At 38.7% G+C, this 20,303-nt stretch overlaps 3 protein-coding genes across 4 annotated transcripts in view; all 3 read right to left on the bottom strand.

The window, feature by feature from the left end:
• Positions 1-98: 98 nt before the first annotated feature.
• On the bottom strand, positions 99-2,834 carry rilpl2 (Rab interacting lysosomal protein-like 2). The gene is made up of 4 exons (XM_080433398.1): positions 2,376-2,834; positions 1,541-1,692; positions 1,027-1,161; positions 99-495 (listed from the first exon to the last, which is right to left on the bottom strand). The coding sequence occupies exons 1-4, from the start codon at positions 2,676-2,678 to the stop codon at positions 474-476; spliced, it is 612 nt and encodes a 203-aa protein (XP_080289524.1). The 5' UTR covers positions 2,679-2,834; the 3' UTR covers positions 99-473.
• Positions 2,835-3,581: 747 nt separating this feature from the next.
• LOC308088044 (RILP-like protein 1) lies at positions 3,582-12,283 on the bottom strand. The gene is made up of 8 exons (XM_080432382.1): positions 11,786-12,283; positions 10,848-10,998; positions 8,620-8,738; positions 8,231-8,506; positions 7,856-8,038; positions 7,127-7,290; positions 6,936-7,034; positions 3,582-5,508 (listed from the first exon to the last, which is right to left on the bottom strand). Exons 1-8 carry the CDS (start codon positions 12,155-12,157, stop codon positions 5,415-5,417), a joined length of 1,458 nt encoding a protein of 485 aa, XP_080288508.1. The 5' UTR covers positions 12,158-12,283; the 3' UTR covers positions 3,582-5,414.
• An 802-nt stretch (positions 12,284-13,085) lies between these two features.
• Positions 13,086-20,303, bottom strand: part of hip1rb (huntingtin interacting protein 1 related b) — a 39,759-nt gene continuing 32,541 nt past the window's right edge. For both annotated transcript variants that reach the window (XM_080434056.1, XM_080434057.1), the window contains exons 29-32: positions 15,204-15,327; positions 15,049-15,110; positions 14,513-14,746; positions 13,086-14,237 (exon numbers count right to left, since the gene is read on the bottom strand). In XM_080434056.1, coding sequence (XP_080290182.1) covers positions 14,229-14,237; positions 14,513-14,746; positions 15,049-15,110; positions 15,204-15,327 — 429 coding nt within the window. In that variant the 3' untranslated portion in view covers positions 13,086-14,228. The remainder of the gene's footprint in view (positions 14,238-14,512; positions 14,747-15,048; positions 15,111-15,203; positions 15,328-20,303) is intronic.

Raw genomic sequence — 20,303 nt, 5'->3', positions numbered from 1 at the left:
CAAGAAGTAATGAATTAAGATCTACAGTACAAGTTGCCAATCCATGGCTCATTCTTTGCATCTCCCATTAGAACAAATTCAATGAAGTTACATGAGTGGATGTTTTCATATGAAAGATTTAATTACAATTAGTAAGCATGCTTGCATTTGTTTTAAGTTAGTGATTAAAATGTTTGACAGCCCTTCTGATTTTCAATGAGGTTGCTGTATAATGTTATAAAAGTATAATACAGAGACATAACTTCAGTGCACACTTCTCAGATTAAATAGATAATACTCTCTGGTTTGTGTTTGACTGTATCACACCTTCATGTAAATATACTATTTCTACTGTGGTAACCCCTTTGGGTCATAATTACAAAATAGTGCTGTTACATTGTCAAAAATAAAGCTATAAAAGTGGTCAGCTGATTAGAAAAATATCTGCATACAAATCCGGTTTGGCTTGGCCAGTTCTTGTCACAGGTTATTCTTTATTTCCTCCTGAATGAAAACCTAGAAAGAGAATAATCCAGAATTAGCTAGAGGAACATCTCTTCTGTGTGTTCTAATCTATATTACTCACAGTTCTCAGGTCTCAATTAAATTGAAGTGACTGTAGAAGCAATGGACTGTGGTCCTGATGCCAGACATGATCACGGCACTGGTCAGATATAGGGCCAGTTTAAGTTTGCTCATTCAAGCATGCACAATGATTCTCAGCATTTGCACAAATACTGCTAGTCACAAGCTAACCATTATGAGACCAGTGATGGGTGGTGAGAAGAATCTCCCTGCTGGTTTAACATCACATCATGTGATTATGGCTGAGAATTTCCCTGAATACTTGCCATTTAGGGTGCACACAAATGTTGCTATGGCTAAATGCTCTGGTCAAAGCATTTGCTCTTCAATCTGCCCGTCCAGCCACAACCTTGTATCATTATTGTGACCACTAGGATGTAGCCCTTTCTGACCTGTCACAGTTCTAGTGTTTTGTTTTTATTTTATTTCCATCCAATAAAAGCAGTGAACCATATTACTCACAGTTTACTGATGGGTGCTTTCTCCTCTTTTGGGTCCTCCTTTAAATCATTTGTTGTGGCAGGAATAGATTCTGTGGAGGGTGGTGAGTTCAGGTCTACTTCCACCATGACTGATTCAGCATTTGGCAAAATCCCACTGCAAATGAATATACAGCCAAATGAGATAAAACTAGATCTAGTTCACCTGTGATCTTAGACAGCTGAACATGTTTTTAAGATAGTCATTACTAACCTACAATGTCAGGGAACAGCCTGAATCTGCACCACTAACAAGTAATTATATAACAATCAATATCGGTCAGTGCAACACCACACCACCAGGTTTTATTTTAAGGTTGTATCAAGTCTTTTATTATATTTGTTCAGTTGCTACAGGTTAATTGCAGGATTTATTCAAGTGAATTGCGGAAATCAAGGTCAAACTGACAAAGCTAACACATGAACAGTGGTAGTATCAACATAGTTTCTATATAACTTTTTTTCTTTTTTACTATCTTGGGAGTGGATTTTCTCACCTCTTGTATAGCTGAAGCTCCTCTTGAGCCAACATAAGCTGTGCCTTTAGCTGGTTCCTTTCTTGAAGAACCTCCTTCAGTTCCTGCATTGTAAAGCGTGGTCTGTTGGGATCTTTCAAGTCTATCACTAATTGGTTTGGTCCAGCCATTTGCTGTAAGGAGAGCAAATAAAACATTTCATCCTAAAACATTCATATTTCCATTTCATCTTATTTCAAACCTTTATTTATTCCCGAAGGACATTGAGGTTGCCCTCATTTGCAGTGTCGTCGAGATACATCGCAGTACAGTTTCATTTTCACATCAATATTCATATCAATGATAAAACAAAACAAAACAAAACAGAAACAAAACAGAAACTTTCCCCTATCGTGTGATACAACACAAATGTAAAATCAGTTGCAGACACTTGTGGGTAGAGATTTATAATTAAGGTATATATGTATATAATTATACAATTATATACAAAATAAATGCATACGCAAGTTATGTACAGCAGTGGTTCTCAGAGTGTGTGTGTGTGTGTGTGTGTGTGGGGGGGGGGGGGTCACAAAAAAAAGTTTCATCAAAATCAGCTTAACCACTTTAACCCCTATATACATTAGCTATTTGAAAATTTTTGGAATATTTTTTGAAACATTTTAGTAACACAAATCTTGCTATGGGGACCCCTGACACAAAATATTTTCAGATGGGGTGCGCGGGCCAAATACATCATTTGAGGGTCCAACTCCTTATCATGAAAAGGTGTGAGAACCACTCATAAGGTGTTATAGAAAGTATATATTAAAGTATGAAGTCTACCTTGTATGGCAAACGTGGCAAGTTAACTCACCGTGCCCTGCCCAGAGGAACTCTCTTTTACGATTCTGTCCAACTCGCTCTTGAAGTTATCTCGCTCCATTTTCAGCTCTTCTATTGACAAGTTGTACTTATTGACCAGAGTCTCAAACATTTCCAAAACCCTGACGATTCTGAACTGCAGGTCCGACACCTCCTCGCCCGTGTTGCTGATCTTCAGTAGATCTCTGCCGATCACGTAGGAAATGTCATACACATCTTGGACCGTGAGCTGGAACGCGTCCTTCTCGAAAGCCTCAGCAGGAGAGGACTCTTCGCGTAGCTCCATGACTGTCATAGACTGAAGGAGTTCCTCAGTAGTTTACTACACCATTCAAACTCACGCACTTGCCAACGATGTTACTTCGTAAGAGTTGTTTAAATGTTTATCCTCCTACTTTTACTCTTGGATGAGCAGCACTGTGTGTTCCAGGTTTCACCACTAACGCGTCTATCGCGGTGTTGCCAGATTGAGCGAGACAAAATAAGCAACCAGGTCTATGAAAACAAGCCCAAATAGAAGCGACGGCTACGGCTATTTGAAAATAGCCAACCTACGCGTCGCGATGGATTTTAACAACACAAATCTTGTATGGGGGGTCCCTGGCACAGAATAGTTTTAGATGCGAGGGGGGGGGGGGGTCTGTGGACAAATAGGTATATATTAATTAGGGGTCCTTGACATGAAAACCACTGGTTTAAAAAACAACACCGCAACTCGCAACTACCAATATTTACAAGCGACGTTACAGAAAAACAAGCCCAATGTCGCTTATAATAAACGGACATGGCAACCCTGGTCTATCGTTTCCTCATTGCCAGATTGCCAGCCCTCACTTCCCCCTAGAGGGATCGACCAATAGCCTGCCTGGGGCACAGTGGAGGAGGGAGAAGTATCCCTGGCGACAGGTGAAAACAATGCCAACAGTCAGGTGATAGAGCACGTGATATGGTTATTACATAGGGTTATTATCTAGGTACATTTTTCTCATTCTTTCTGGGAGGGAGGGATAGAGAGACAGAGAGAGAGAGACAGACAGAGAGAGACAGAGAGAAAGAGAGAGAGAAAGAGTGAGTGAGTGAGCGAGAGTGTGTGGTATTGGGATGCCATACAAATGCTTGACAATAACATGTCCATATAATATATGATAATGTATTAGAATTTATGACATAAAGAAAATTAAACAAAATATTACCACAATACAGATATTACATTTGTACACAACGCCTCTCAGTTAAGAGTTTTGCAATATTCGGACTCATTAGATAAAGAAAGCCAAAAAGCACATTTAGTAAGGAGGGATTGGCTGTTAGAGCACATTAATTCACAACATATTCAAAAGTCCATAGTGGTAAATGGATCAAGATGTCTCATGGATCAAGGTGTCCTATCAACTTTAGTTGTCAACAATTATGAGTCTGTTCAGCTGACCTGTGATACCTTCTTGGCATGTGATGAATGAAAGACCATTATAACAAAATGTGGCTTTTCACTCCAAACCAAACCAGCTGTTTTTGTGTGTGTGTGTGTGTGTGTGTGTGTGTGTGTGTGTGTGTGAGTGTGAGTGTGAGTGTGAGTGTGAGTGTGAGTGTGTGTGTGTGTGTGTGTGTGTGTGTGTGTGTGTGTGTGTGTGTGTGTGTCGGAGGTTCCTGGGAAACATGCTAAACTTAAAAGACATGAGACAGAACTCAATTACATTTTTCAACTAAAATTCATCATCAATAAACACATTTCCAACCCATACAGCAGACCATTAGCATTTAAATTTTCATTAAGTTTATCTAACACTGAATGATACCACACTCAAAGATGCTCATGAGCCCTGAGACTAATATGCAGGAACATGCTGTATATGCATGTGACACATGTCATTGACCGGCAGTGGGCACATTTAAAGCTATTACACAGGCTGACATTACTGTACATCCTAACGTGGTGACTCCAGCCTGTAAAACCCATGTAACAGCTAGACCAATAGAACAGATTTTTTGATTGACATTTTCAGTGACAGTACATGTACATATATTTGTTCATGTTCAACAGAAAACAAAAAAGCTCAAGAGCTTATTTCCAGTAGTAGAGACATAGAAAAATATTATTAATAATAAATAAATACATACCATTTCCAGTGGTAGACAACTACAATAACACAAAAACATGGGTCACTATAAATGGAACCTCCTACAACTCAACTAATCGATGGGACAAAACTATCAGTAAACACTAAAACTCGTATTTAGAATAGTTTTTTGATGAGAATGTATGAATTTTGGATGGCCTAGCATGGTTTCTAGCTTAGTCCTGCCTTTCCAATGCTGTACTGTTACATTTCAATTTTAGATGTGTAAAATAGCTACATAATCAATGGGTGCTGTCAAACAAAATGGTATCAAATGAATGTTTAGCAGAGTGTGGCAGAAAAATAACAGCTATCCTCAACTAAATACATTCTTAGTTGACTAATAGTCATAGGAATTTGTTGACTAGTCAATTAGTTGATTTTATTGACAAATCTGTACATTTAAGTCCTGACCAAAACTGTCATCTCGCAGCATGCATTGTGCAGCAGCGGGCCAGGGAAGCATTTATTTATTTTAATTAACAGGCACGTTTATATATATATAAATATATATATACACACACACACGAATAATCAATTTACATTATTGATTAAAATGAATAACACCTAATGTAATATATCAGTTATAAGCATATTATTATTTCCCTGGCCAACCCTTGGGGGCACCACTGCAAGATCCTTGGCACAATTTTGAGGTCTTTATTTGATTCCTTGACCCCAAAAACATAGTGTGAGGATTAACATATTACATTTCTAGAGGCCAAGATAGTTTAAATAATGTATTTCCTGGTGGCCATTTTAAACATCCAAAATGGCAGCCAAGCAGGTGTTTGTGAAAAAAAATTGAATTCCTCATGCTTTGAAAAAAAACTTTTAACAAAACAATATTTTTTAACATAGTGAACCGGACTACAATCAATAACACAATAAAAGACATCAAATTAAATTCAAGGTCATACAAAGGAAATAAGTCTCCTGATTGGCATCAGCGTGGGATCATCTCCAATCAAACCTGCTGCCACCATTGGCATTATGGCCGTGAAAATCCTGTCCAGAGAAGCAAAGAAAGTAAGGGGTGAGTGTTGACTTTGAGAGGGAAGTCAGGGAACATAAGAGAAATATTGTGATTATACATAGTGAACGATAACAGTACCATTGATCTTAAATGGAGTTCATTATTGTTGTATGGGAATTCAGGTCCAGTATTTCATAACCACACATCACTGATGAGAATTTAGGCATGTTACATGTATGTTCTGTTACTGCTTCCATGGCACATTTAAGCAGTAATACATGCGAGGGACTAGTAGTGGTAAGATGATATCCAAAGTGCCCTCCTGCTCATAAAACACAGTGTGTGTGCACTGTGGACACGGGCCGTAAATGAAAGTCCTTTATAAGTTTGCAGCATTCTCTGTGTGGCAGTAACCTCTCATCTCAAGGCTTTAGTGTGGCAGTGGCCGGCAATCGGCAGCGTGCAGTAATTCCATGCATGCGCAGTTTGATCATCCCATAGCTTGCGGGGCTGTAAACGTGGCTACGGCTGTAACCATGTCAACGATAGATCTCATAGCCCGCGTGCAAGTTCAGATCAATTGCTCAAGCCAATGAGGAGAACCGGGAATAATGTAATATAACAATCCATACAATATAGTATAATATAATATGGTTTAATTCTAATACAGTTGGTACACCCATGCTATAATCCAGGGGCGTAGCCACGGGTGGGCATAGGTAGGCCTGGGCCCACCCATTTGGTTTTACTGCCCACCCAAAAAAAACATTAAAAAAATATATATATATAACTTAATTTTTTTAATTTTATTATTTTAATGTCATATTCAGCCATTTTGATAATAGTGTATATATAGGTACCCGAAATCCGTCACAAACATGCGGAAAAAGTATCAAAAACCGCTATTAACCGAAAATGTTCGCGCGCGTGCATGTGTGCCCACCCGCGACTCCCTAGGCCCAGCCTCGGCTAGCGTTCTGGCTACGCCACTGGTATAATCTTGTGTATTATTACAGTTTTAACCTAAGTGGAATGTTGCTAAACAAAGCCTAGCGTAGCCAAGAATCTCTTTCTTTCTATTTTCTTTAATACTCGTTCGTACCATTTGTTGGTTCATCAAATGTGAAAAATGAAATGAAAATGTATTAAAATACAGCACTACTGCACCAACACTACATTCAATTATAGTACTAAATAATGTATGGTCAGTAAAGTAATCCTTTTAAAAAATAACTAGTTTGAGTTTAGAAACAAAAGTAGTTCTTAGTAGTTCTAAGAATTAAATCAATAAGTGTTTATAGGTATAGTAGCTGGGATGGTACAACAGTTTTGTGGTCAGGGTGTGGCACCCCAAGAGAATAGTTGTGTTGTGATGTGATGTGATGAGATGTGATGTGATGTGTGAGAATGGCTCTGTGACAGCAAGGCTGGGTTCCTTAATGTCACTCTCATTACTTACAAGCGTTTGATTCCAGAGTCAGGCTGATCAACAGGAGCAGGGTACAGTGGAGGAGAGGGAATAAGAGGGACCAAGCTACCTTCATCCTCCAGTTCCTCACTATGGGATGTCAAAAAGAGGATAGTTAACTTTTAAACAACTGTTATTTGAATCTCTTGAACACGCTAAAATTCTATGAATAAAGAAGTGACCTTTTGTAATATGCTAGCTCCTCCTGTAGCATGAAAACTTCAGACTTGAGTTCATTCCTCTCCTGTAGGACGTCACGCAACTCCTCGAGGGTAAAGCGTGGTTTTTCTGACTCTTTCTCCAGGCTGTCTGTCACTTCTTCTGGTCCCCCTTCATATAACTCTTCCTGGTGTAAAAAAACAACAAAAAAACAACCACGTTTGTAGTTATCTGTAGTTTTCATCCCTGCCTGTGTGTAAGAGTTGGGCCTATAAATCTTGAACCGTAGCTCATAGACAAAAAATGTCATGACGCAACTCCCAATATATAGGCCACGTCCATTCCCACCAACTAGAATTTCTGGAACTTAGGTAGGCCACCCGGCCTGGCAGAGATATGTGCTCCTCTGAGCACCCCTCTCTCATTAATTTTGTTTTCCTTCATGCACAGCATTGGTTATGTCATCAACAATTATCTTGCTCCACAGTTTTTCTAATGAGTATAAACAGAATGCATTCCAGAGTGAGCCTACTGCTTGCGTAACATACTGTATTCATTCTGGGTATTTACTGAAATTGAGTTTAAACCAGATGAAAACTCAGATCAAAACCAGATCAAAAATCGACCCAAAATGTGCTTCATATGAGGCAGAGAAGTAAGTAATGCACTCTGTTTTCTGTAAGCAGTTGACACTGGGCTTCAGTTAAACCACAACAAACCAGTCTACAGGGGTAAGTTTAAGCAGGTATTACCAATAACAACGCTGTTGCTCCCACGTCTTCATCTTCATCCTCCCCATTCTTTTTTGCTGAGCTTGGGAGGAGGGATGGGCCCTCCCTTGACTCAAAGCAGTCAGCCAGGAATCCAGGGTCCCCTCCACATTCCACCCAAACTGAATTTTGCTTGATTGAGTCAGCTGTTTCTGCTCCCAAGGACTATATTTGGGACACATCAAAGCCACTTAAGGCAAAAAAAACAAAAAACAAAACAGATTTACCAGCCTCTATTTACATGGCTGATTTGAACCTTGCTCTACATGACATCAGCGTTTCAAAATTTATTTTTGGTTTGTAAGATAGTATGGTTCATAATGTATGCTATGACAAGGAGGTTATTGTTAGACTTACGGTTCTCTGTGCTGATGTTGGCGGAGACATCTTTGCCTTTGTGGGAACGGGTTCCACTTTCTCCACAACCTCTCTCTGTAGCTCCCACTCAAGACGCTCTTCCCTCAGCCGAGCCGCCTCAAGCCGCAGAGCCCCCAGTTCCTGATGCCGTGCCTGGGCTGCAGCTTCCAGCTCAGCCTTCTGCTGGATCAAAGCCTTGCCCCGGGACTCCACCACACCGGTCCTGTGACGAAGGTCCTGGTTGATCTTCATCAGTCGGTGCTGCTGCATCTGAAGCTGTAAGTGGAGGGAATACATTTCAGTGTCTCTCATCTGGTTCTGGTTAATGCGATTAAGCTCTTTAATGAAATCTATCCCACAGGCCAATTCGACACAGTCTGAACTCTCACCGCTTCAATATCCTCATTCCTCCGTGTCAACTCGTGGTCTTTCGCACGGATCTCATCTCTCTGCTTGTCCACCATGTCCTTTAGCTTGTTCATCATCTGTTGTTCTTTCTCTGACATACCTGTGGATGTTATGTAAAGGACACAAATTGACAACACAAGTACTGTACGTACACTAACACAAGTACTGTATGTACACTAACAATCTAACAAGCTGTAATAAATCACTAAAGGTTGTAATATCACATAATTTCCGTTGCAAAATAATGTACATGTATGTACTCCACAAAAAGGTGGGAGAGTCTTCCAAAAAGAGAATAGAAGTATAATGCAAAAAAATATTCTTATTTATTATAGTCTTAAATACACCTCCTTTACAGTGTCTTATTCCTAAGGTCAGGAAGAATTCACACTTGGAGAATTAACACTTGAAACATGTTGACAAAGAAAGACAAGTATGTACATAGCTGTTCTAATTGTGTCAAAAAACCCAACCAGAACACTTTAAAAGGGGCATATTTAAGGCTATTAATGAATATGTAATTTTAGGAGGCATCACACGGTCAGTTCCCTTCTCTTTTTTCATATTAGGGGCAAAATAATTCCATCAGCAGTACTTTTACCTGGTTTCCAGGTTTTCTGTTACTGCATATCCTGAATGCATACAGTATATTACCAAATTAATAATTTATGGCAGAGTAATGCCCATGCCACAGAATAACAAATGGATATACAAGTTTCAGGTTTGGCTTTGTATATTTGACCCATGAGAGTAAATATAACTGTAGCCACCATTAAAGTCTCACACAAGGATTATATTTTTGTCCAGAACAAAAATAGTCCTTTACAAGACGTCACCTGCTGCTACTGACACTTCCCCTTCTTATGTCAACATCTAATTGTGCAACATATACAATTGCACGTGAGTGCATAGGAGGATGCATGTCAGATGAATCTGATTCTGACAGTGCAAAAGAAATCTATAACATGTATAAGCTAGACATCAAACAAACTTGTGTTCCTGTCTCTCAAGACCCCTTAACTGAGGCAGAACAAATCAATGCACGGACACAAAGGTTCAGTCACTACTAGTACAACTTGCATGCAAATATTCCACTCACAAGATCATACAGTGTGTGTGATCAATTTGGTTAAAGCTGCAATCCACAAGTTTAATGTCCTACTCAGGATTCAAACTGTGTGAGTGCAGAAATGTCTACTTTTGAGCTATAAGAGACAGCTTGTTTGAGCATAGGCTAAAATTGTGTTTTGACTTTGATGCAATACCTCGTCAACCAGTAGCAGTCCTACCCGACGACCATAGGATATACATTTCTACTACCGCAGTTGTGTTAGTTATGTAGAGTATATTGTATTAACATACTCTACCATACAGATTGATCAAAATAACGTTTTATTTACACACAAAGAAATTATGGATTGCAGCTTTAAGCACAAATAAATGCATGAATTGATTTATTCTATTAGGTGCAGCTGGACTCTTTTAGACTGTAGATAGATGGCTCCTTAGACAGCTGAACCTGTGTTATTCCTGAGTAATACACTGAGCACTTTGTAGTGTACCAAGGTCTTACAAGATACAACACAGTCAGCAAGCATAATGGTAAGACAGCCTGACCTGTGTTGTGGCTAGAGTGAGGCAAATTAACTATTGACACACAGTCCTCAATAATATTAGACATGTAGTTTGAGAATATGAATCGTCATACATTATAACATTTAACGGTTTATTTGCTGCAGTGTGAATTATAAGACTGTAATTACTATTAATATCATATTACTGTCCAACTTACAGTAGCACAGTAACTGCTAAAGTAAGCAGCTATGTGTAATTCAGTATCCCAAGTGGACAAGTCTCTTCTCAATCTTAAAGCCAGATTTATATTTTGTTGAGTGACACGGTCATACGACTAAGTACAAATTAGACTTAGACTTAGACTTAGTATAAATCCCACATTAAGGACAGAGCAGACTGTTGATTCCACAACACTACTGTATGTAGTTATTTTGAGTAGGCCTAACATTTTCCTCAGAATCAAAGCTTTAAAGTCGGATGCCATACGTTTCATTTCATGACAGCATTTCATTAAAGCACTAACTTACACATGGTGCATAAGTTTGGAACTAGAATTCTGTAGCCTAAACCAACAGGTTATAATACAAGCACAGATCCTGTAAAATGTCCGCATGTATTTATTCTGTGTCCTTACCCTCATGTTGCTGTAGTTCCTCTGTTGTGATGGGTGAGTTTTTGAGGGACAGGTTAATCAATAGCCTCTTGTTCTCTCCCTGAAGCTGAGTGATTTGGAGGAGCAGGTCCTGGGCCTCTCCTCTCCACTCATCTTCCACTGACTCCAGCTCCTGAAGGATGGATATTGGCCAAGGGCACACAAACATAATCATCACAACACAATAAAGTGTGTGTGACCTAATATGTCTGTAAAGAGAGACTACTCTACATGTGCATGCCCTGAGACCACGCATACATTTATATTAGATTTTTTTTAATAATAGCAATTTAACATATTTATTGTATTTTCTTATTTTTAACAACAACAGCAATAAAGCAATAATAAAACAGCACAAACAAGGTACAGAGTTGCATTTCGTTGTGACAAAACCGATGGATACAGGATAGGTGGGCACTGGGGACATCTGGGCACCTCGTTGTAAAATTGGCTATTTTGTCCAAAATGCAAAGAAAGAATTAGAAAAATGGTCTTAAGTAATGTAAAGTATACATGATGTGAACATGCACGGTACATCATTATCAGACTTAATTTTATCCTTCAACTTCTTGTTTATGCCCCAAAATGACTGGATATACAGATTTTTGTAGCAATTGTAGAAATATTAGACCTTAATTGTCAAATGTTTAAGCATTATCTAATCATGTATACTTTACTTTATCTCAAAACATTTGACAAATATCAAAATTTTTAGCATTTTTGGGGGAAAATGCCAATTTAATACCAAGGTGCCCACTTTTCCTTCACGGTGCCCACCTATCCTGTTACCCAACTGGATATTTTAGCGCATAATAAAGTAGGCCTACTTCGGGCAGAGTAGAGAGTAAACCCGTACAATCAAAATCAGGTAAAAATATCAGTGTGACCTTAGCCTAGTAGTGCTTCCACAACCCACGTGCCTTTTGGTGTTGTTTTTCCTTCTCCTGCCTGTCATTTCGCTCCTGTCTCAACCTGTCCAGCTCCCGCCGCAGAGCCTCGGTCTCCGGGTTGACGGCGGTGCTGCGACCGACCAGCACCTCCAGCACCTCCAGGATCCGCACCACCTTGGGCATCAGCCGCAACAAGGACTCGCAGCCGAACTGATCGATGATCCGCTCGAACTCCTGACCCACGATCGCGGCGATATCGTACACGTCCACCACTGTCAAGTCCGCCGCGTTCGTGTCCAGGGCAGACACTGATACACAGCCTTCCATGTCTGTTTTCTGCATCGCGAGCCTGCCCTTAACACTTAGAAGGAAATAAGGAATTAGCTCGTTTTCCTCATACATACGTGGTCGTTTTCAAACAAATATTATAATCACAGCTGTTTCAATGACGCATTGTTGTCGAACCATAAGAACGTCTTAATGTCCACATTGTTGACACAGACAGTCTAAACTTGGGTCTCAGGTCCTCCTACTCCTGCCCTGCAAAAGTATTCCCCGCCTGCAACTGCAACTTGTGTTGGTAAGGCGCAACTGCGCATGTCATATTCTATCTGGGTCCAGTCCACTCACTGACCCCATGGCCACACACACAAGGGAGAAGTTTCTGCCCATGGTCACTGCAATTTAATAAAACTACATCACATCAGCTGTAATATTGCCTTAAATTATAGCCTATTTAGAAATCATGAAATACAATGGCAATATAGCTTACACGCTATATTGTAGGCTACTATATCATTTATTATAGGCCCACACACACTGTACAGTACATTGGCATGTATGTATTACATATCAAATACTGAAGAAAGAAACTTGGTCACTTGCCTTTTTGTTTCAGCACAAACACCCTAGATAATTATGTTGTCTGTTTAAATTTCTCAATGAATTGAATACACAGGATCACAATGGAAACAAACTCTTAGGGCTTTTTGTTTTATCCTTTTAGCACCATTGTATAATTGTGCCACTGTGCTTTTTGCAAACTGTTAGTAAAGTATTCAATAAATAGATAAATAAATCACAACCAGGGAGTTATTGACAGGCCTACAAATGTAGTAATGCAGAGATCTAGGAAATACATATCAATGTTGACATGTTGTGGTCTGGAAAACGGGGAATGGCTTAACTTTATCAGGTGTTCAATGTACATCGCAAATAATGTTTTTTTTAGGGTAGTTTGCCTGAGTTACTGTGTCTAAATTAAGTCTACAATAGAAAACTCCTATTGCTGTAATCAGTGATATGTACCAACAGAATGAACAGACTGAACCATAATGATAAACATGTTTATTTTGTTTATTTGACATTTAAACTTCTTACAAGGAGAAACCACCATAACCTTTACTAAAATATATTAATAGATCTGAGAGTATAAAGACATGTTTCATAGAGGAAAGGACAGAACATAAAAAGATGCATTTATGACCCTTTAAGAAAAGCTCCCAGATGCAAAAGGAGTTCACCACCTTCATAATGTGGTGTGGTGTACAGTACATACACTAATCCTGCTTTTTATTTTCAAGCCTAGGAGATAACTATGCCTTCATTATAACTATCCATACGCGTTTACATAATCCCATTTTTCTTTCATTCAGAGGAACATTCCTTTTTCATAAAGTGACTTTATATAAATTACAGTATAACTGATGTGTGGACACCTTCATGGACTGTGCTTCATTACAGATAAAAAATATTAAGCTATGAGTACAGTGCATTTCAAGGGATAAAGGGACAACAATGTACTGTAGAGAATGAAAGCTATTTTTGTACATGTGCGTAGAGGAATGTCATCTTTCATGTAGGCAAAACCAGAGGCATCTAAAACTATTGCAACAACCTGGACTTGCATGGCATGCTTCCAGTTTCCTTCGCCACCCCCCCCCCCACAACATAAACAGCATACATGTGCATTGAGAAAAAAATGTGACACTCCATAATGAGGCCTCCACATAGTGTCAAAAAATATTTCAATATTTGATATTTGATATTGAAGTCCATGATATGCTGCCATTGTAAATGTAACGTATAATCAATATCCTTATTCTAAAAGCAGTAGCAGTAGCACTAGCAGTCTAATACCACAGTGATAAACTGGTGTTTGCACTTTAAGAAACAATTGTGCATTTTCTTTATGCCATGTACTAAAATAAGGTGCCATGGTGGCACAAGTTACAGCATAATTAAAAAAAAACAAAAACAACAACAGTACATACAGCAGTTGCTCATAGGCATCAAGGGTCAAAAGTTATGCAGAGTTCCATTTTGGCAAAACAGAAAACAAGGAGAAAGGGAAAGTAGAGACACAGGATTGTCAGGGTGCAGCTTAAAGAGGCCCTTGTGTTGACACAAAGGCGGTCCTTCTCAGATCAATCCAATTGTCCACCAGTGAAGTCTCCTCCTCTATTCAGGCTAATTACTTGAACTATACAGAGAAGAGAACAATTAAAAACTTGACTTACAGCATATGAACAAATTAACTTGTGAATCAAAATGAATAATAACTTTGTAATAATGTGTAATGCACTTTTAAGATGGGGAAATACAAAACATACTAACAAAAACAATAAAAACAATATAGATGCTACAGTTTCAAAGCATGTAAATGATCAAATTATTATTTTTTCAATTACTTCCTGATTTTTTTTTTAAACAAAATGAATGTGTAAGAAAATAGAGCCGTCTCTTCATGGGTCTTACCAAGTTTTTGGGTGGTATAGAGGGTTTCTGGGCCAAGACAGGTTTCCTCATGGTGGCAGGTTTACTGGATTTAGGTGAGGAAGGGTCAGCATTAGCTGGTGAGGGAGTCAGGCCATTCCCTTCTGAGATCTCGGCCATTGGAACAACACCCGCTATCTCATAATGTTTCTTCCTCAACTCTCCCAGACGTAGACGTTCATTCCCCAAATGAGTTTCCAATTCCAGCACTTTAACCTGTGGAGCAAATACACAATGGGGCAGGAAATGAATCAGCAATTATGTGTCCAAACTGTGTTTGTGTTAAATACATGCTGTGCCTACAGTATGTTTTAGTAGATCCCTGAATATAATTTGACAAAGTAAATTGTGGCACAATAGAGTGCTATACTGTGAGGCCACCCTCTACCCTTCATTACACACTTGACAACTTGTCTAATCTTTATCCAAATTAATCAAATATTTTACCACAGAATCTGCATAATACTGCATGTCGTGAATGGAGACTGTAAACTAAAGTCTGTGAAAACAGTACTTGCCTGTGACTCCATCTCCTCTTTCCTCAACTTGATCAGAGACATGCCAGAAAAGTCCATTGTTTCTGCAGATGAAAATTACACATAAAAAAAGTTGCATAGCCTATTAACTCCTTACAGCCAACCATGGTCTTCCACATAGATCTAGTCAAACCCACCCTTTTCTTCTAGGTGGTCCTGGCCCGTCCTGGTGGAGGCCACTACATTGGCTGCCATCTCATTCACACGGCGAGAAGCCTGCTGGAGAGTGGTCAGCTTCTTACTGTCGCGGCCTGCCTTTACCTGCAGACAGATTAGAGGGCATATACTGTATGACGACATGTCATTTAGATAAAGGGCAAGAAGCAGATCCACAGAAGAACATATATGCATGCATTATATCTGGGGGAGGGGGGGGGGGCAGGGAGTCACATTTGGAAGCATGCTCTGCATTCTATTTTCAACTTTATTATAATATATAATTTTGTTATAACATGAAAATGTCAAACTTTTTGGATAACTCTCCAATATGATCACAAAAATGGAAGCAATGTTTTTCTTTGTCCCCTCCATGTCTCGTGATCAGGGAAAATCGGGAATGAGATTTTCAGTTTGAACACCACACATGTCTCCTCTGGATAATGCTACCAAAATCGTTTAAAAAAAATGCCGGTGGCATTCACTGCATTTCCTACAAACAATGTTAAAGGACAACTTTGTTTATTTACAACCAAGGTTTATATTTTAGCTTGTAATTAAAGTAAATATATTTACTGCTTTCTATAGTTTTAGCAATTTTCGCGATTGATAGAGTCATTTTGGTCTCTTATCTGAATTATCATAATGTGTCTAGGGTCCCTTAACCTTAAAATGTCCTATTAATTATGGTCTCATATGGGCCTGTACTTTGTCATGGTAAAAGTACTCTGTACTCTTAGTCTCTGTGTCTGCAAGCCAAGGTCAAACGCAAGCAGGCTTTCTCTGCGGCAATCTTGTTTTGGGAACACGGTATCTGGGTGTTCTCTTCTCTTCTACAGCTGTCTCCCTTAGTGTCACCAAATCTCCACTGACCAGTGGCAGGTCAGAGCAGTCAGATGTCAAACGTGTTTGACCCAGACATCGGGACGCTGTTGTCCAGAGATAAACTGTCACACAATCATAATCTACCATCATCAGACGACGACGTAACCATCGCTCTCATCCAATCCGAGACGTCCACCTTCACCCGGAACCTCATCGATGTCACATCCTATGATGTCATATGTTTATGTTACTGGACAATGTTAAAAGCTCGTGCTTGCTCTGTTACACTGCGGAGAGACGCGACCGATGCTGCGGACACCTGTGAGATACTGTAACCTTCTAATGTCTCTCTGATCTGAATACAATCAATTGTTTCATTACACCCAATGGCTGCCTGTCTGAGTTTGGTTTTTTCCTTATTGTCTCCGTGCTACAAGTATCTGTACTTTGTGTGGGTCATGAGGTGAAATTAAATTCCAACAATTGGTCCTTATCGAGCTGGATATGTTTGAAATATGGTGTACGGGGGGGGAACTGAGCTATTATCAGACTCTCTTTCCCCGGCAGACCATATTTTAATACGTATCAAACGAACCGGCCTTGGGTGTAACGACTTATCACTTCTATTCAGATGAAGGTTAACTTTGAACAGTATCACAATTTATTTTGTTTTGGACCTGGACGCGATCGCTGGACCTTTGGACTGGACCCTCGACATGTCTCAAATTCCACATGGTCCAGCCATCGGGGTCGGGATCCCTGAACCAACATCAGATTTGATGAGTATATATTTTTATTTTTATTGTACCATGGTCCAGTGATTGGGACCTGTAACTTATCCCTGCCTTGATCTGATGAGTATACCTTTTTCTTTATTGTCTTTACCGAACCATTTGTCTCATAATTATCAGCCTGTTTGTAAATTACTGTTTAACACAACTCCGCTAGGGAGTGAGTCAAGTAAAAATGTTTTATCACCTTATATTCCTGGGAGGACATTCCTGAATGTCTCATAAATTCTCTTATCTACCTGGGTCATTATATAGTTTGTCTTTGTCTCTGTATATGTTTATGAGACCACCGGAGACACCCCGTACACTGATGTTTGACTATCAGATGTAGGGGGTTTGTCTGTGTGCCTGCATGAATATATCCTTACAATTGTCATAATGTACTAATTTTCCTTCTATACTGATATTTGACCTAAGATTAACCCAGTCAGACATAAGCTATATGTGGGTTAATGTCACAACGGGTCTCATATCAACCCATAAGAGAGTATTCCAGTGTTGCTCTCCCCCTGGCTACATTTACCTGCTTGCTACAGGTAATACCATGTATGCAGATCTGTGTTTTCAATGTCAGTACCACCCTTACCATCCCTCTTAGTACGAAATATTACCAGCCAGCTGCATACCGAACATTACTAACATGTTCGACCCAGACGACAATTGCTAGGTTGTCACCCTTGAAACTTTAGTACATTGTGTCAGTACATTTTTTTTGTTTTGTCTCATATGTTTGTTTTATTTTGACCACTGTAGTTAAATCATCCATCCATTTAATATATTGAGCTTTAACAATAACTTGTAAATCCCTCTTCCCTACAGCCTCTCACTTCTCCCATGTCTTATCTGTTTACATTCTCTTGTTCCGAGCTGGTATCATAACAAGGCTATGCCCACAGAAGAATACATTCACACACTATAACTATGAAGGCTTGTTTTAAAAGTTTAAAATATATATATTTTAACTCTGTTCTAAATTCCTTGAACCATCAGTATAATTATATTTGCCTTAAAAATAAGTTTTAGTTTATTTAAAATATATTTTTGAATATAATTTAAAATAATAAGTAAACCAATCAGGTTAAAATCTTTTTCATTCCAAAATTAGTTTGTTGCTGGAAGATATCTATGTTCGGTATGTTTGTATGTCTGTCTGTGTGTAGTAATGAACGGTTTCTCTCTCTATCTCTCTCTCTCTCTCTCTCTATGGGTCAGCAAGCTGTCGTACGCGGTGTGTGTGTCCGGGCGAGCGAGGGAGCTAAGGAATGAAAGTTTATCTGTTTATCTTTTTCTCCCTGCTATCTATGTATGAGTGATATGCATGCGTGAATGAATGCGTGTGTCTGTCTCCCTAGTTCTAACCATTTTAGTCAAACATTTTTTGTCATTCTCCAGTCAGTTAGAACAAAGTCACTCTGGTCTCTTAAAACTCCATTTCCCATAATTCCTTCTGGTCTCTTAAAACTCAATTTCCCATAAATCCTTCTGGTCTCTTAAAACTCAATTTCCCATAATTCCCTCTGGTCTGAGACTCCATTTCCCATAATTCCTTCAGCAGGAAGTGTTAGTGGTATGTTAGACACGTTTCTATGGCAACCTAATCCTGTAGCTCAGTCACTATTGAAGTCCATTTAAAACATAGATCAGTTAAATTAACCCACAATAAGATTCAATTTGTTCCATATCAATATTGGGAAACATTAACTATAATATTAAGTTTATTATCAAGTCATTTTTGATTTATTTTAAAAAGTTTTGAAAATATTTTATCATTTTAACTTAAGATTTTTTTTTGTAAGCTTGCAGATTTGCTATTTTTCTGTACTTATCTCATTTCAATATACTCTTCAGAACAAAGATGTTTATTCCTTATTTTTCATTGTTATATTTTAAAAGTTTTAATTATAACTTTTTAATTTTAATTTTAATTTTTTTATTATTATTTTTTTTCATCCCCTTTCTCATCAACAAATCATCTGACACACAATATATTGTAGATATATGGGTGTCAAATAGAGGGGAGTTTGATTAATATTTGATTTAAATATGATTTGATTTAATGTTTAATTGCTGTGTTTTGTGTTTCTTTTTCATTTTGTGTTTCATTTTAGAACGAGAATGTAAACCACCCCATAAATCCAAATTCCTGGACAACTATAAGGTCACAATACCTGCTAATTGTACATACAATTGTACATACAGGGCTAAACTTTAATTTTATATCTGGTTCTAAACCTGTTTTAAACTATGTTTCATACTACAGTCAACTGTAGGCTACTGTCATGCCCAACAGTAAATTTGATTTCCATTCTGTCTTACAGATTTCAACTTATGTCTTGGATAGACAGATGTTTGATGCCACATGCCTACATGCAATCAGGAAGTATTTCTTGAGTTTTAAGATGATATCACGTAAGTTTTTTCCCCAAATAAAGTGTAAAGTGATGTACAAATTTACATAGTACAGAAGTGTCCCGTTCCATTTTAAATACTTGTATCTTGATAAAGCACAAGGACTGCAGCTCCACAAGGAGGAAGGTAACTTTTCTATTTCTGAACGTGTACAGAAACAATCAATGACCCGAGACGTAGGTCTCTTGTCAGATTTCAATATGAAAACTTACAGACTGGTGAGTTGTCCCTCCCTACAATCTCTCTGCTGCCATGCCATTAAACTGTGCTAAAATTGTCTGTCTTAGTTAAACCAAACATGTTGAAAAGATTTGCTTGGGACGGTGACATTAGCTGAGATTTTTTTGAATTATAATAAAGTTATTTGCAAAGTTGCAAAGGGAAAACTTGGAACACGTGTGGAGTGTCTTGGAAATTCATGAACTATAAACCCTGTTTTGCTTCTTATTTGAATAAATTAATAAATTATACAGTCCTTTCCTAGTTGAATAAATAAATTATACAGTCCTCTTGAAGAAGTATAAATGTGTATGTTATCCAACTAACCATTTATTTTTGCCTTTAAGTCCTTTAAATCTTTACCTGTCTGATTTGATTTTGAATAATGTCACAAGGTGAGACCTGATCAGCTTGACCTTTGACCCTATCCAAATCATGATAAGATGTAGGATTGATAGAGTCATTTTGGTCTCTTATCTGAATTATCATAATGTGTCTAGGGTCCCTTAACCTTAAAATGTCCTATTAATTATGGTCTCATATGGGCCTGTACTTTGTCATGGTAAAAGTACTCTGTACTCTTAGTCTCTGTGTCTGCAAGCCAAGGTCAAACGCAAGCAGGCTTTCTCTGCGGCAATCTTGTTTTGGGAACACGGTATCTGGGTGTTCTCTTCTCTTCTACAGCTGTCTCCCTTAGTGTCACCAAATCTCCACTGACCAGTGGCAGGTCAGAGCAGTCAGATGTCAAACGTGTTTGACCCAGACATCGGGACGCTGTTGTCCAGAGATAAACTGTCACACAATCATAATCTACCATCATCAGACGACGACGTAACC

The sequence above is a fragment of the Gymnoscopelus braueri genome (assembly GCF_963280865.1).
Source record: "Gymnoscopelus braueri genome assembly, chromosome: 7".
NCBI lineage: Eukaryota > Metazoa > Chordata > Actinopteri > Myctophiformes > Myctophidae > Gymnoscopelus > Gymnoscopelus braueri.
The sequence above is the reverse complement of the archived record's forward strand: the minus strand, read 5'-3'. Positions and strand labels throughout refer to the sequence as shown.